This window comes from Phodopus roborovskii, unplaced genomic scaffold (genome assembly GCF_943737965.1).
Source record: "Phodopus roborovskii unplaced genomic scaffold, PHOROB, whole genome shotgun sequence".
Lineage (NCBI taxonomy): Eukaryota > Metazoa > Chordata > Mammalia > Rodentia > Cricetidae > Phodopus > Phodopus roborovskii.
This window is the reverse complement of record NW_026126547.1, coordinates 12,872,501-12,890,619: the sequence shown is the minus strand read 5'-3', so window position 1 is coordinate 12,890,619 and position 18,119 is coordinate 12,872,501. Positions and strand designations below refer to the sequence as shown.

General features: G+C 44.9%; 1 protein-coding gene across 1 annotated transcript in view; it reads left to right on the top strand.

Moving 5' to 3' along the window:
- Nucleotides 1-860: 860 nt before the first annotated feature.
- Slc1a4 (solute carrier family 1 member 4) overlaps nt 861-18,119 on the top strand; it is a 29,166-nt gene continuing 11,907 nt past the window's right edge. Inside the window, exons 1-3 of the mRNA XM_051200492.1 lie at nt 861-1,437; nt 13,071-13,113; nt 15,250-15,312. Of these exons, the coding sequence (XP_051056449.1) occupies nt 911-1,437; nt 13,071-13,113; nt 15,250-15,312 (633 nt within the window). The 5' untranslated portion in view covers nt 861-910. The remainder of the gene's footprint in view (nt 1,438-13,070; nt 13,114-15,249; nt 15,313-18,119) is intronic.

The window sequence follows — 18,119 nt, the reverse complement described above, 5'->3', positions numbered from 1 at the left end:
AGTGAGCTGGTGCGTGCAGTGGTGCAGCCTTGACACTGCAGCCCACCGGGGGTCCCCGGTCACTTAAGAGTAAAGCTCTGCTAGAGTCCTGTGCGTGCACGGTGTGAGACTTTTCTCATCCACCCACTCCTTTGTCTCTCCATCGAAGCAAGTTTCACCTCACGGAAGTCCACAGGACCTTTGGAAGAAAGGATTTTCCGCAGAAGGGAGGGTGGACCGTCCCAGGCACAAAGCCGAGGACGGGCACCAACTTCCGAGGGTCTCTCTCGTCCACCGACCGGGGTGAAGAACACCACGGCGTTCCACGCGCACCCCGAGGCCTGGACTGTGCGCAGCACGGAGAAGTCCCGGTGGCTGTCTTTCAAGCCGCACCTCCGCCCGCACCCCTGGCAGCCGCTTCGGTTAGCCAGGACGGGAAACGACAGGGCGACACGATTGGCCTACAGCAGCACGCCCCGCAGTCTAGGGAGAGCCCCGCCTTCCAGTCTCACTCCCTTTGCAGTGCCTCCGGGAGGGCGGGAGAGGGCGGGGCCTGGGAAAGGCGGGGCACCGACTTTCAGGGCTATGATTGGTCTTAATCTCGGGGGTGGGGAGACATGGGCGGAGCGGGCTCCGGTCCGTCCCTCCTTCCTAGGCTGCAGCCTCCCGCGCGCCTCCTGCGTTGCATCATCTCCAGCCTGCAGCGTCTCTGAAAGAAGGCTGGGCGCGGCGTGGTCTGTTCAGCCTTCGCTCCAATCGACAACCCACGTCTTTCTTCATCTTTCTGGAAATTGTCCCCATAGGGACCGCAGAGCTCCTGAGCCGCAGCTGGCGCAGGTCACTGTCTCCACCTGATCCATTCATTGCAATCCGGCCTTTTCTCCGAGTCCAAGTTCCTTGCGTGCTGCAGCTTGGAGCGGCCGGCAGAGACATGGAGAAGAGCAGCGAGACCAACGGCTACCTCGACGGCACCCAGGCGGAGCCTGAGGCCGGGCCCCGCACGCCCGAAACGGCGGCTGGCAAAGCGCGGCGCTGCGCTGACTTTTTTCGGCGCCAGGCGCTGGTGCTGCTCACTGTGTCGGGGGTGTTAGTGGGAGCCGGTATGGGCGCGGCGCTGCGCGGGCTGCAGCTCACCCGCACTCAAGTCACCTACCTGGCCTTCCCAGGCGAGATGCTACTCCGCATGCTGCGCATGATCATCCTGCCGCTGGTGGTTTGCAGCCTGGTATCGGGCGCCGCCTCCCTGGACGCCAGCTCCCTCGGGCGTCTGGGCGGCATCGCTGTCGCTTACTTCGGCCTCACCACGCTGAGCGCCTCTGCGCTCGCGGTCGCTTTGGCGTTCATCATCAAGCCAGGGGCGGGCGCGCAGACCCTCCAGTCCAGCAGCCTGGGGTTGGAGGACTCGGGGTCTCCTCCGGTCTCCAAAGAGACGGTGGACTCTTTCCTCGACTTACTAAGGTAAATGCTCTCCACTTTGCCAAAGGCACGGAGGGAGACGCCACAGGCACTCATCTCGCCTAGAGTTAATTCAGCTACAGTTGACCTTTAATGTTAAAATATAAAAATTAAGTCCGGGCTGCATGCTGGCCACACCTTTACTGACTGGAGGCCAGAGCTTTCTGCTGGAACTGGTTTTCCGTTAGGTGGGGGTTTTAATCTGCTTCCCCACTGTGCTCTACTTACACGTGGGCTGCTCTCACTATTTTTATTTAATCGTTCCCATCATGACTCTTCATTTTCTCTCCTACTGTATCCTAAAGAGTCTATCTGGCACATCGGGTGACTTTTGCCTGTGGAGTCATCCAGCTTTCAGTCTGAGGCTTCCTTTGGGCAGTTGGCAGTCTTTTGCAGAATTGTGGGTGTGTCCAATAATAATAAGCTTGGAGTTAGTTATATGGAGCACGTCGCCCCAATACGTGACTGTCCCTTGGGCTTGGAACAGGTTCTGACTCGGTCAGGACCACTGCCTAGCGCTGTTTCTTTGTAGGAAGATGTGAGTTCCAGGGTGTTGAAAGACAAGTCTTCACTTGGGTTTGCTTGTTTTTTTTTCCCCCACTGGGAAGTTGTATTTTATCCTCTGAGATGATAGAGTTTGTTTCTAGAGCTTCACCTCTCCGTTTATGCACTAATCCAAAGTTCACACATGGGAAAACAGCAGCCTGCAGGCGTTTTCTAACCTAACCCGGTTCATTTGAGTGAGGAGTCCAGCTGGCTCCCCTTCAGGCTTTCTGTGCCATAATGGTATGTTTTGTCTTGAGTCACTGGGCAAAGCTCTTCATTGCTGAGGTGGTAAAAACCAGAAAACTCTGGGCCAGTGACTTGCCTTTCTCCTGTTTCCATGTCTTCATCTGGAAAATGTGACAACTGTCTGCCACTTAAGAAAGAGATTGTTCATCTTTAAAAAAAAAAATTAAAACTTGAGACATGGTATTAGAAAAAAAATCTGATGAGAAAAACCAAAAAAATCTTGCAAACAGAGCAAGTGGAGACAGCCTGCAGGGATTTCAACGGGGCTGTGGCCTTGGTCCCTGTGCAGCAGCTTGGTGGTTAGAGTTTTAAGGTTTGAGAAATAACTGCAGATGGGTTTAGAGGAAGAGACCCTGCTGAGGCTTATATATCGGGTCAGCTCCTTCAGGGAGGGAGGCAATTAGGGAGTCAGGATTCTCCTTTTGGAGTGATCTGAGGGAGTCTTAATAGTGTTTTTCCATCTCTGCAAAAGGAACTGACCAGAAATTGGGGGCTTCAGGAGTGAAATACACTTCATTGTCACCATCCAGAGAAAGGACTTACTACTGTTCTACAGCTGTAGTCTTATCCCCAAGCCCTTCTTCAGCTCCTGCTTTCCAAGTGAATGACCCAGTGTCATGGCTTAAGGGTCCATGTAAGTGTAACTACTCAGTGACAAGGGTCACGCCTGTCACATATGTATGGAAGTGCTCTCTCTGGCCTGTTAGGGTGGAATAGTATTTTCTAAGGCTTCTCCCAACTTGCTCCACTTGATCTGCAGCTCTAGATAAAGGCTTCTAGGCAGTACAATCCTGCTTCCAACCTAGGAAACCTAGGACACTCAGGAGGCAGAAACCAGAGCATTTCCAGTTTGAGACCAGCCAGGGCTACTAGTGACATCTTAGCCAAGGATGGAGTTTATAGTTTAGTGGTAGAGCACTTGCCTGGCATGTTTAAGGCCGAGTTTGATCCTCATCACCGGGGATGGGGTGGGGTTAGGAGAACAATGGGTCTTCTGCCCATGGTTCATGGCTATTTTTCTTGCTCATTCCCCAAGGCAACATGTATAATAATGGTATTACATGGCTGGTCTAATGCCACTGTCTCAGAAATGTTTGCTTTAAGCAAAAGGGGAACTAAGAAGAGGAACCACTGTCCAGCCAGGTCTGTGACCACTCCTTCCAAGCAGGCATTTGGATGAAGCACTAAGGCAGAAGAACATATGCCTGTATCTGCTCAGATTTGGATTGATTTCAGTAGCTTAACAGGAAACAGGCCCAAGCTACCCGGAAGTGCTTTCTGAACCTAGGGGGTCTCTAGGTCAATTTTTTTTTCTTTTCATTTTTTTAAAGACAAGATTTCACACTCTGGCCCTGGCTCTCTTGGAACTCACTCCATAGCTTAGGCTGGCCTCAAGCTTGAAAATACACGCATGCATACTGTTATCAACAGCACCAGCAGTTCAAGTCTCACATCTCAGCCCTTCCTCAGCTTCCATCCTTATAGGGTGCCAAGATCTTCAAGGACAAATCTTTGTTAACTAGCTCTGAGAAAATAAACACTAGGACTAATAAATCCTTAGTAGATATACATACCATGCTTTATCCTGTTCTGGATTCTTTGAAGTTTCTACAGACGTAGTAAAGAAGTTTTGAACTTAAATAAAAGGAAATACTTCTAAAGCAACAACAAAAAAGAGCAAAAGTTCATTATTTTATATTCTTATATAGAATGGGGGAATATGTACCACCCTTGACAATAGATCAGAAGGACAAACGGTACCAGGTGTGCAGAAGAAACGTTTTGAAGTTCTCCACACTGAGCTCTGGGTCTGAAGCACCCCAGCTGAGTTCTCCATTTCCAGTCCAGATGTGCCTCACGCCTGTTCTCCTGTTTAAATAAGGCAGCCAAGATTTGCACTGTACTGTCAAGGCTTGTGCATTCAAAGTTACTGAGTCTCTGGATCACATAGTACACTCACTCAGCATTTTCCTATTTTCATTTTGGCCCATAATAAGACATATTTTTTATAGTGTGGCATCTACATAATATACTTCCCTGCCCACATACACAAATCACAGCAAGTTACAACAAACTCCAATTTAAGTGTGGTACACGATCATTTCTAAAATGCTGGTAAAGCCAATAATTGATTTTGTAGCCAATTCATGTGTGAGACACTTTGGTCTAATGTGTAAACAGTGTTCTGTAACTCAAGGCAAATTGGAATTAAACAACAGAAAGAAGAGATAGATGGAAAGCTGACAAAGAGTCCCAGGGCTGGGCATGATGTTGCACGCCTGTAACTGCAGCTGTTGGAAAGCAGAGACAGGAGGATTGGCTACATGAAAGTGGATCTCAAAAAACAAACCAAAACTCACAACACCACTGTGCTCAGGGAGACCTAGTATGTCTAGAGATGAGTCCATAAGACTATTTGGTATTTCAGGTTCTGGGTCTCAGAACTGCATGTGTGTCCTACTCAGTAGGAATATATACTAGCCATGTGTAGTTATTTAAATGAAATTAGGGCCAGGGATGTAGCTCAGTTGGTAGAGGGCTTGCTTAGAATGCCAAAAGCCCACGGTTTGACCCCAGCACTGCATAAATTGGATATAGTAGCACTTGCCTGTGATCCTTGCACTTGGAAGGAGCAAAAGTTCTAGGCCATCCTTAGATACATAGTCAAAGCTAGAGTAAGATACATGAGATCCCACCTCAAAATAGAATAATAAATTTACTTTAAAAGTAAGTAAAATTTCATTTCCTCAGTTGCATTGTAAACTGATTGCCAATGTCTGGTCTAGGTGTTTCCGGGTTATTGTTCAATTCCTCTTATTTGAGGAATTAAAAGTTTATACTGATCTACAAAGTAGCAAGGAAACTATTCAAAAGCCAAGTGATGGTACCAATCAGAAGGAAAACAGCCAGCCACATGAGTGAGGTTACTCAAGGGCTCTGGTTACTGTTGGAGACTTCCTTTGGTGGGATTCAGGAGAAAGAAGGAGGGCCTGAAAAGACAGCTCACCAGGCCAGAGCACATACTGAACTACTGAAGAATACAGTATCCAAATAGTAGCCTTCACCATCTGTAACTCCTGGTTTACAGGATTCAATATCCTCTTCTAGACTCTTCAGGCAGCAGGCACACATAGGATACACATACATACAGACAAAACACTCATGCACGAAAAATATATTAATAAATAAGATAGAGGAGTTTGATTGCTAAGGTGCATAGCATGGGTGGTTCTGTTTTAACTTAGTCTTTTGATTGACGTTAATGAGTGATACGTGGGGCTATTAGGAATAATGCTATGTAAATCTTTGTTCATTGTGCATATTCTTTTCCTCCTTTAATTTTTATTATATGTATTTCCAATTAAGCATAGGTATAAGATGGTAAGTGGGTTTTCCCCTAAAAATTCATGCTGATGACACAGTTTGTCTTATGCTCGTGCACATAAACTAGTTCTGGAGAAATTGGATCTCTTACCCTGTTACAGGATGTATTGAAAATACATCTGAATAGACCTGTTTGTGTTCGATGTTCATTGAGGGGAGGAGAAGCTTAGTCCATTGTTTGTAGTGGAATGTGATGTAGCTTGATGCAGGTGGAGAAGGACTTGGGTTGCTAGCAGATTGCCAGGTGCATTGTTCAGAGGAATATGTGTATATAGGATATGCAGGTAAAGGGCCTAGGCTATCAAGTGCATTATTAGAAGATGGAAGTGTGTATACCCCAAACAAATGGAATCCCAAGTTGCAAAGCTATGCTTGCCTGCTTCCAAAAGTGTCGGGTAACCACAGTCACCATTGGGCAACAAACAAATACTTCTACTGGACAGGGCTAGTCCAGGTAAAGCACAAAGGGAAGGAAATTATGACTCTGAGCCTTGGGAAAGTGAAAAGCCACCTTCAGAATCCCTTCCAGCTCGGTGCCCTCTATGTTGAAAGCCCACAAAGCTGGGAAAGAACCTACAGACAAAGCTTAGAAGGAACGGAACTGCTTGCCTGGCAAGCAGCTGTTGCTGGAGCACAGGAGTGCCCGGGCTAAGATAAGTATCTGTTGGAAACCAAAGGCTGTTTTTCCTCGCAGCCTCAGCTCCATCCTGGGAGCCAGCCAGAGGGAGGTCCTCCAACCCCTGGTGCCTAGCAGCTAAGGCACTGAATGAAAGAAGTAGGTTTTAGGTGAGTCCACAATGGGGCTTGAAGAGGCTGGCGGGGGAAGTGGATCACGGCAGTCAGTGTTCTCAGGAGCCTACCTTGCCCCGCTCTAGCGCCCTTCCACTGTTCCTTGTCTGCTATGGGGTAACACTGAACCTTAGGAAACCTTGGAATCGGTACATAATTCCCCCCTTCATAGTATAGACATAGCTTCAAGGAAGCTACCACGGCTCCCAAGGGCTTGAGATCTGTGCTCTAAGGAAGACTTTGGCCATCGTGTGGAGTGCGTGTTCCTTCACTGTAGAATCTTCTCTGCCGCTGTCACTGTGCTTTTTGTCTTTGTTTAACTCATTTGGGGTCCACTGTAACCCAGAGTGACCTTGACTTTCTGGTTCTCTTCCACTCTCTCCCGAGCCCTAGGGTTACAGACCCTTATTTCTTTGTTTGACTGTTTGAACGTTTTTAAGGTATGGTTTATATGCAGTGAAAGGAACCCATGGCAAGCGTACAGTTTTATGAATAACTTGTGTAGCCACCACCAAATCAGCACCTGAATGAAGTTGTCCTCACTAGCTCACGTGGCCTCAGTGTTTTCCGTCCTTCACCTGGGCCTTGGACAGCTGAATTTTTATTTTTTTTAATAACCATTAGTTTCATTTTTCAGAGTGTCCTATCAGCGCATTTATTCAGTATGTGTTGACTTTGGCTTCTTTTGCTCAGGACAGTGCTGTCGGGATGCTTGGTGCTGTTGATTGTGTTTATCAGTTGGTTCCTTTTGCTGCCAACTGGTGCTCTGCTGTATTGATTTACCATAGTCTGCTCATTCATCTGTGATGGCATGGTACTCGGGCCTTTGTGAATGATGCTGTCATGTGTACACATCCTCCTGCAGATACATGTTTCCGTTTCTCTCCGGCAGATAGCTAGGCATAGAAGTGCTGAGCCATAGAGAATGTATTTTAACATTACCATGGACTGCCAACATACACTGTGTTCTTTTGAACTTTACCCTTTTTCTTCTGGGGGGGAGGGAGAGTCAGGAGTTGATCTTTTGCCTGCGGTATTGTCTATACCCCTTTGTTTTTGTCCAGTCTCATTGGTGGTCTTAAAATGCACCCTGTGTTAGGATCCATTCTGGATGAGATGGATGCTACAGGGTTAGGGCTCACAATTAAGAGAGTAGGACAGGAAGAGGATTTAAACCAAGGGTTGTACTCCTTGTAAGAGAGCATATTTCTAAGTTGTGAGTAAAAGGCTGCTCACGCCCTAGGGAAGCAGCTAACCCTGAAGAATAGGAAGCATTTGCAGAGCAAATTATTCCCTATGGGGAAGATTTTCCTAGTTAGGGTTTCTATTGTTGTGATGAAACACCATTCCTGAAGCAACTTGGGGAGGAAAGGGTTTATTTGGTTTACACTTCCAAATCACTGTTCCTCATTGAAGGATGTCAGGACAGGAACTCAAACAGGGCAGGAACCTAAACATGTAGGAACCTGGGGGCAGGAACTAATGCAGAGACCACCAGCCCAGGATTGACACCACTCACAATGAGCCGAGCCCTTCTCTATCAACCACTAAATAAGAAAATGCTCTACAACAGGATCATAGGGAAGTGTTTTTCAACGGAGGTTCCCTCCTCTCAGATGAATCTAGTTCAGGGGTCCTCAACCTTCCTAATGCTGAGACCATTTAATACAGCTCTTCTTGTTGTGATGACCCCAACCACAAAATTATTTTATTGCTACCTCATAACTGTAATCTTGCCACTGTTATGAATCATAGTGTAAATAAATACCTGTGGTTTCCAATGGTCTTAGGCAACCCTCATGAAAGTTTGAGAACCACTGGACTAGCTTTTCTAGCTTGGCAGTTTCCATAACTTCCCTGTCCTCACAGAAAGAGAACCCTCTGGCCAACTGGGTCTGGGAACTGAGAATTGGCATGTAGTAGGTAGAGACAGGGAAGGCTGCTCCTGAGGAGACTAGCAAATAGAAGCAGATGCCGATCCTAGTCACAGGATGGAGATGGGATAGGAAGTTGTTTTGTAATAGAAAGAAAGCAAATGTATCACTCTTCACACATATACAAAAGACTACCCAATTTGAATTATTAGTTCCTTAAAAAAAATAGGGTTTTATGTAAGCCAGGCCAGTCTTAAACTCATGATATAGCCAATGATGACTTTGACCTTCTGATTGTCCTCCTGCTAACTCCAAGGGCTTGGAGTATAGGTATGTGCCTGGTTTAAATGATGCTGGGAACCAAATCCAGCTCATACATGCTATAAACTGAGCTACACCCCTAGTCCACATCTGCTTGTTTAGAGGAAATATGCCCACGATAAGTATTTATCACAATTTTCAACAGTAATTCAGCTAAGAGTTGCCATTTTTTTCTCCGCTCATGTAGGTGTGTACTTGCTGGTTGTTCTTAAGGATTCAGAGTGCAATTCAGGTTTCATAGACCAGTAGGTATGGGGAGGCTGGCTGCCCTCTGGAAGCACAGTGAGAGTTCTAAGGAAATTCTGGGTTTGATTTTCATCTCATTCATGCTGTTGTGTTGTGTATTAACTATCTAGTACCACACAACTAATGGTTATAGTATAGCAGCTTAAGCCCCCATACAGGTATAATTGCAGAGATCTGTGAGGCAAGAATCTTGGCATTCAGTTTCTATCTGTTAAAGGACTGCAGTCAAGGCATCAGCCAGATGGAGCTTTCATCTGAAGGCTCTTCTAGGGGAGACTTACTTTGGAGGCTGTTGGCAGAATATAGCTCTTTGAGGTTTGGACTTGGAGCCATGGTTCCTACTTGGTATTGGCTGGAGGCCACCCTCAGTTCCTCGTCAGGTGGGGCTTTCCAGAATAGCTGTTTCCTTTATCCAAATGTGTGAGCCCAGATGACTGTCAGGAGAGCATGCTAACAAGATGGGAAGTTCCAGTGTCGGGTAACCAAACTGTGGAAAGAATGACCCATTGATTTTGGAGCATTGTACCAATTACAAGCAAGTCATCGACCCTATCACACAAGGAAAGGGGATTATGCAAAGCTGAATATCAGCAGGCTATCTTAGGTTGCCCACCACTGGGTTGTAACCATACCTGTCTATCTCAGAACCCCAATAACATATATTTTGTGTTTGTTTGTGCTTGCTTGCTAGCTAAACATCCTATCTTAGTTTCTTTTCCTGTTGCTGTGATAAAAATACTCTGATAAAAGCAACTTACAGGGACAGGATTTATTTGGCTCATAATTCAAGGTAGAGTCCACCAATGTGGGAGGAGCTTGAAGCAGCCAGGCACATTACATCCACATCAGAAAACTGAATGGTGAACATGTGTGTTAAGCTTACCTTCTCTTTCTAATTAATCCAGGACCCCAAGCCCAGGGAATGGCTCTACCCACTTTTAGGCTGTGTCTTCCCACCTCAGTTAACCAAATTAAGATAATCCCTAAAAAGAATGGCCAAAGCCTCATCTCACTCATGCTCCTGGATTCTGCCAAGTTGATAGTTAATTCACCTTCTCACCTCAACTACAGGAGTATCTTAGTTAGGGTTTCTGTTGCTGTGAAGAGACTCCATGACCACTGCAACCCTTATAAAGGAAAACATTAATTGGAATTGGCTTACAGTTCACAGGTTTACTCCTTTATCATCATGGCAGGAAGTATGGCCGCATGTAGGCAGACATGGAGCCAGGGAAGGAGCTGAGAGCTCTATATCTTGATCTGCAGTCAGAAAAAGGAGACTGTGTGTCACATTGGGTGTAGCTTAAGGGTATGAGACCTCAAAGCCTTGGGTGGCTTTGGGACCTTATTCTTCCTACTGGGTTGCATTGCCAGCCTTAATACATGGGAGGCCTGCCCCTTTCTGAACAGAAATAGAGGAGGAGTGGGTTGGGGGGAGGGCACAAAAGGAGGTGAGGGGATATGGGAGGGGGAAACTGTGGTCAGGATGTAAAAATAAATTAATTAATTTAATTTAAAAAAAAGACCTCAAAGCCCCCCTCCACAATGATACACTTCTTCCAATAAGATGGCACCCATTCCAACGAGGCCACACCTTCTAATAGTGCCACTCCGTATGGACTGAAGCATTCAAACACATGAGTCCTTGTGACCATTCTGCTCACACCACCACAGGAGTAAGAGTTGGTAGAAAAGGCCAGCACTGGATGTGTGTAATGATGACCCTGAGCCTTTCTTCATTCCGTACTTCTTCCTGCTGGCAGTACATAGGCTGAAATGTAGCATCTTGTAAATCAAGACCAGCTTCCTACACAGATCCTGGCTGCAAAAAGGATATTCCCAACACTTGGGAGGCAGAAACAGGTGGATCTCTGTGAGTTCAGGGCCAGCTTAGTCTATGCAATGAGATGTCTTAAAAGAAAAAGAAGAGAAATGAAAAGACATCAACCAAAGTTATTTGCTTGAATAGATTTTGGACTTAGTTCTTTTGAAAGCTCATTCTTTTATTCTATTTGTGTGCGTGTGCACATATATGCATTTGTGAACACCAGAAATCAAAGCCAGGCATCTTCCCTCTCAATCATGCTCCACATTTTTGATTGATTGTTTATTTTGAGATAGGGACCTTTTATGTAGCCCTGGCTGTCCTGAAACTAGCTCTGTAGACCAGGCTGGCCTTGAACTCACAGAGATCCACCTACCTCTGTTTCTCAAGTGCTGGGATCAAAGGCATGTGCTACAATGCCTGGCTACTCCAGTCTCAGGACACCCAGCTAATCCTGGCTTCTATATAGGTCTCTGGGATGTAATTCAGATCCTCATGCTTGAGCCACAAGTACTTTACTAACTGAGCCATTTCCCCAACCCCTATTGCCTTTTTAAAAAAATAACAAATGCTTTATGATAACTTTCATCAAACATAAAATCCATTCCCATACACATATTTCAAGACATCAAAATGACTTTGCCGATTAAAAAGATAAAAGGAAACTAACTACAATAAAACTGTGTTTATTTATTTATTTATTTATTTTATGTGTATTGGTGTTTTGCCTGCATGTATGCCTGTGTACAACATGAGTGAGTTACAGAAGGTTGTGACCCGCCATGTGGTCACTGAGAATTAAAGTCTGGTCCTCTGCAAGAGCAATTAGTGCTCTTAACCACTAAGTCATCTCTCCAACCACCTAGAAATGTGTTTTACTATATAAATGCAGGGCTGGAGAGATGGTCAGAGGTTAAAGTGATTGCTGCATATCATGAGGACTGAAGTTCAGTTCTCAGCATCCGTAAAACAAACCAGGCCCTCCACATATGCCTTTAACCCCAGCTCTGAGGAGGAGGAGAGATAGGATTGCTGGGATTCACCTGCTCCCAGTTCAGTGAGAAGCCTTATCTTACAAAAATCAGGTGCTGAAAGACTGAGAAAGACACCTGACTTCAGCCCCTGGCTCCAACATACATGACCACAGCGTACATTCATACAAACGTGCCAAGTGATCATGTACAGACACAAATAAGTAAACAGTCTTTTAAAGATATTTAAATTCTCTAAATCAGAGGTTGACTCCTTCTATCTGATTTAGAGTCACTGCTAACTAGACATGCAGACTGATGCTTGAATTTCAGCATAAAGGGAAGGACTTGGGTCTTATAATTTGCCATTGGTGCTGCAAGTAATTCTTGGAAACTTTCAAAACAAAACAAACCATTATCCCATAATTTGCATAGTAGTTATATTCCTGGAAATTTGAATGTGTGTTCTAATTGTGAAAAGATAAAACAATCTCTAGTTGGAGTTAGTCCAGACTCAGGTAGTTATATAAATAAGGCTATTGTCATGCTGAACACTGGAGATTCTTGAGGATTTTGAGAAAATTAATTATAGAGGATATTGCTGTACTTGCCAGGACAAATTTCTGGACCTTCCTACCCTCCCTTCCAAAATCTCCCAGTTCCATAAGTGATCTCAATTACTGTAACAACACAACCTGTTGTTTGATCAGGTGTGAGAGCGTGCCTGGGAAACTGAGGAAGGAAGATGGAGGCTTTAAAGTCAGCCTACACTACAGTAAACTTTTTCAAAGTTAAATAAATAAAGTTCCCTGTGGCGGAGAGATGGCTCAGCAGTTAGGAGTGCTGGCTGCTTTTGCAGACGACTAGAGTTCAGTTCCCAGGTCCACATCAGATGACTCAGCTGTTAATTACAGCTTTACAGGATCCAGCATCCTTGTTTTACCTCCATGAGTCCCCCCTACACATTCATATGTGTGCCTGAGAGTATGCACGAACACACACAATTAAATAATAAAAGTAAGTCTCCTTTTTATTGTTTGAGACAGTGTTTCCCTGTGTAGCCCTGGCTGTCCTGGAACTCATTCTGAAGATCAGGCTGACCTCGGACTCACAGAGATCTGCCTGCCTCTGCTTCCTGAGTGCTGGGATTAAAGGCATGCACCACCACCATGGCATATAAGTAAATCTTAATAAAACTAGAGCTTGTGTTGCACGGAAGTTCAACATCATCTCTGTTCCATAGGGAGTTCAAGGCTGTCTTGGCTACGTGAGATACTATAAATTTTTAAAGAATGAGCTAGGGGTGTATCTCAATGGTAGGACACTAGACTACTATATACAGAGCCCCCAATTATCAAACCTCAGTACTAAACAAAAAAACAAACAACAACAACAAAAAACTATAACCCTGACAAATGCTTTCTTTTTCAACAGAAACCTGTTTCCTTCCAATCTTGTGGTTGCAACGTTCTCTACGGTAAGGTTTGATACTTTGTCAAATACATGAAACTTTGATTGGAGAATTGTATAAATGATTGCCCCAAAGTTTGCTAAGTTTGGTAACGTAGAATAACGACAGATCCTAGTGTAGTCTGTCCCCAAACCCATCAGGAGTGAAGTTTGTTAGGAGAAGCGGGAAGGAGAGCGTTATACAAAAAAAAAAAAAAAAAAAAAAAAAGGTTCACTGTATGACTAGCATCAAACAACGTGACCATGAAAGAGGAGAGGCTTTCCTTTGAGTCTTAGAGTAAAAGAGATTGGGGGGGAGTATGAAGATGAGCAGGGAGGCCAGAGGAGCCTCTTCATAGATGTTCCAGGGCAAGCCAGGGGGTCTTATTATAAACAAACGTTAGGGTCAGTTTTTATAGATAGATACTTGGAACAAAATTTAAAAATGACAAAACTATGACAAAACTCTAACATGTAGAAAGGGGCTCCAAAATCTTTCTAGAGCATTTAGAAAATGCCCTCAAAACATTGTTTGGAGAATGACCTAAACGTTGTAGAATTTTTAGAAATAATATTTTTTGTACTTGATGTACATGTTCAAAAAACAAAACAAAACAAACAAACAAAAACCAAAAGAGTGGGAGAAATCGTCCCACAGTAACTACGTAGAATGTTCTCATTAACGTTTTGGCGTATACCCTCCAGGTGTGTTTTTTCTATAAGTGTATAGACCATATTTGTTTATTTTATTCTGTGTGTATGGGTGTTTTGCCTGCATGTATATCTATACACCACATGCATGCCTGGTGCCCTCTGAAAGCCGGAAGAGGGCATTGGATCCCTTGGAGTTACAGATGACCATGAGCAGCCATCTAGAGCCTCTAGAGAAGCAGTTTTGGCCATTCCTCTAGCCCCCGTGAATGCAGTTTTTAAACATAATTATGCAAATGCATTCCTCCCATGTATGCATATACAGATATGCAGTATGACCTGCTTTTTCTATGGCAGCATATTCCAAACATACTTCCATGTGGGTAGATTTTCTTCCACCTAGAAGTTGGTGACTGTAAGAGTGTAACACACTTTTCTTCCAGCTGGCCCTGTTGATGGGTTTTCAGGTTGTTTCAAGATGTCCCCTTTTATAAGCAATGTGGAAAAGCAGCACCTGTAGCCATTCTTCACACAGAAAATGAGAAGATAGGTCTAGGCATTTTGATCTGATTGCTTTTTATAAGAAAAAACTTTATTACAGCAGTCTTTGTTTTGCATATTTTTTTACATTGTTTTAATCTGCACGTAAGCGCAGGAGTGACTTTTATATATAATATGGAGTAGAGAAAAAAATAAATGCATAGAGCTTTTGGTGCTTGTCACAAAAGAGATGGGGTGAGGGTTGGTTTACCTGCCAACCCAATCATGGGACAGCTGAATACATCTGCCTTTCTGGAAGTTTGGTAAAGTTAAGAGAAGCCAAAGCTCATCAAACATGGGCACAAGCAGGCACTCATGTCTGTACTGAGTTCTGACAGTTCTGACAGTTCTGGAGCCACGTGTCCCAGTGGCTACATGAAGAACCGGGCTCCAGCAGAGCTCACTCAGTAGCAGGGACTCAGTAGCAGGGTGTTGTCTAGTCAACCAACAGTAGGACCAAGGCCCAGAAGACTTGGCCAGAAGATATTGCTTTGCCTTGTGTCCCTTCCTCTGGAGATGACAGTTCAAGCCAGATTAGAAAGAGATGCCAAAGAGCAGCCGCACTTAAGTCATTCTGGAACACAGTGGAGCATACATAAATGAATGAGGGGGGAAACATGACAGACTTTGGCTTTCTGAAATGTGTGCCAAACTTCTTCAAATACTCTGAAGCATGAGCTGATGGAGTACCAAACTATCAGCAGGAAATTGTGTACATCTTCTTTAACCTATTGCCCAAGGAATGGATGGAAATTCTGTTTCCCTGGGTTCCCTAAATAACCCAAAAACTTCTTGAAAGGCTTGCTACCTTGGTGTTAATGTAACTTTTATGCCAGTTTCAGAGGTCAGGGTCAGGCCAGCCAAGTGTACCCTGCCCAGCGCACTAACTGAATAGCAGCAGTAGAATGAGACTTCACCAGGCCTGTGTCCTTAGACATGCTCACTGACCATGGGTTTTCTTCCTTTTTATCAGTCTGCAACCAATTACACAGTGGTGACTCATAACACCAGCTTGGGGAATGTGACCTACGAGAAGGTAAGCCTCTCCAGAAGATCACAAAAGTGTGTGGAAAGCAAACCAGCTTCCTTAATGAAGGACTCCACAATGTGGCTTTTACTTACTGGGGTTAGAAATTGGGGTTCTGATTGGAATTTAAAGCCTCCAGGATAGGTTTGATCCTTACCACCATGGCCAAAGGCCAGAGTCTGGAGCACAGGAATTTTCAGAGATCTGTAAGCTATTTCATGTACTCCTTGTCTCCTAATAAATGGATAGGTGACAGCATACACACAGAACTTGAAAAGAAGCTAACATGATGTAAGGGAGGGGCCCCTGGCAGACGGACCAGGATCTGGTGCATGAGCTGGTTTGTTGGAGTCCATTCCCTATCTTAATTCAGCCCTAATGCAGGGGGGAGGGGCTCAGTCCTTCCTCAACTTGATGTGTCAGGCTTTGTTGACCCACCATAAGAGACCTTACCCTTTGGGAGGAGTTGATGGGGGTGAGCTGGGGGGGTGGTCAGGGTAGGATGGGAGGAGAGGTGGGAGGGAAGACTGTGGTTGGAATGTAAAATGAAATAATAAAAAAAATTTAATTAAGGTAATAACGCAATGCATATTTTACCATATAAATGGGCAATTATAGAAGATATATCCAAGTTATACATTTCCATCTACTTGAAATTAATGAATTTGGATTAAAAAAACACTGAGGCCTGTTATCAACAGGGCTCTATTGTAATCCCAGCACTTAAGAGGCTGAGGCGTGAGAACTATTCAAGGATAGCCTAGGCTATACAGGAAGATCCTGTCTCAAAAATAAATTTAAGTAATAATAATAGTAATAAGCATGCATGATGGTGTGTGCCTGTAGTTCCAGCTACCTGAGGAGCTGAGGCAAGAGGATCGCTTAAACCCATGTACAGGCCAGCTAGTGCAACATAGTGAAACCTCATTGCTATAAACGTAATAACGTTTGTCTGCTGTAGGTCCTACAGTCTCAGCCCTAACTAAGGAGGCAGGGACAGGAGTTTCAAGTCAGCCTGGGCTGCATAGCTCAAGGGCCCGTCTCAGAATAACAAAAATAATAAATAAACAAGAGCAGAATCCAGCCTAACATTGTTAGTACTTTTTGGCATATTTTGGGGAAAAAATTGCTAAGGAAATACTTTCATATCTATGATGTATATAGTAGTCCAGAAAGCTACCGCTGCATCTACAAATTGGTGTGTTAGGCCAGTGATTTGGATTTTCTAAAATGGTAAATGACACTTGGTAAAGTTAAAACAAAATAGTTTTTCTTGCCTTTACATCTACCTGGTTCAAGTTCTTTGTGTATATAAAACAGTCAAGTCAGGTGTAGTGGCTGCACACTTTTAATCCAGCACCAGGGAGACAGAGGCAGGCAGATTTCTATGAGTTTGAGGCCAGCCTGGTCTACAGAGTGAGTTCCAGGACAGGTAGGGCAACATACTGAGATCCTGTCTCAAAACAACAACAAAACCCCAGAGCCAACATTCTCCCTTGATGCGCCATCTGAACCTCAGGACAGCCCGAACCCCACTGCAAAGGGCTTGAAATGGTATCCGTAGGCTCATTGGGACTGTCATAGAACACCACCTCTCTCTGTATAACCTTCAAATTTTGTCTAACTAGGCTTACCTGGCTGCTGTGACTTCCGCAATGGGAGTGCTAGTGACCCACAATATCCCCTGATCTATGTCCCCCTGTTCACATGGTAAATTCAAGAATATTCGCTCTTTAACCAGGAAGCAGTGTGCCCTTGCCAGTTACAGGCTTCTTTCTTAAAGACACAAGCAGAGTTAGTTATCCTTATCCCCAAGGGTGGGATGGTACTGGCAGAATTAACCAGGAACGCAGCAGCCTAAGGACACATAAAAGGCCCCAGCCCTCAGCGTGGCTCTCTGCCTTTCATCTCCTGTAATAACTTACCATGGGTGCAAACCTATCCGTAAACAGTGACATTTGGCAGCTGCTGGGTGTCAGACTCAGGCGGTGCTCACACTAGACTTAGCCCTGCCCTCACGGACCGGACCTCAGTCTAGTGAAGGGGACCCTAGAACAGATTCATCCACTTAGGAAAAAAGAGGAACAGAACAAGTAAACAGGCAGAGAAAGCACATGCATGTGTTATGTTAGATGGTGGTGTGATGGTGGCTTAGCCTTCACGAGTGGGGAAACCTTTCCATAAGCTGAAGAACTAGACAGAAGACAGTCTGGAGAGAGAATGGCTCAGGTGGTGGGAACAGAGTTTGCAAAGGAGCAGCCCTGGCTGTGGCTGACTGTGTCTGGGCTTCCCTCACCTGTCAAAGCCATATTTGCTAAGGTGAGTTCAATCTCAGCACACTTTACACCCACCTGCCACCAGCCTCCTCCACAGAAAAGACTCGTCTCATTGGTTACTCCGAGCCAGAAACCAACATTTGACAGCAGACGAATCCCCTGGTTGCAATGATTCTTGACCCTCACTCAGTCCTGACTAGGGCTCTGGACATGGACAAATGACTGAGTTGGTACTCTCGAGTCAGTACCAGGTGCTTGCCAGGCAGCCCACGGGCCCTGGTAGTGTTGACTTCTCCACAGACCATTGAAGCTAGCCATAGAGATGGCACTGCCATTCAGATTTTTTTCCTATAGCTCTTTAGCCTTATTTCTTTAATAGGCCAAGTCCAAGACAGAACAACAGTACTCAGAAATCTATGGCATTACAATAACATTCTAAGAACACACTCCAGGATGATCTCTAAATCAATATCCATTAAAATAATAAAATAACTAGAGTGGTAGTCCCATCACTTGAGAGGCAGAAGCCTGCTCTGCCTA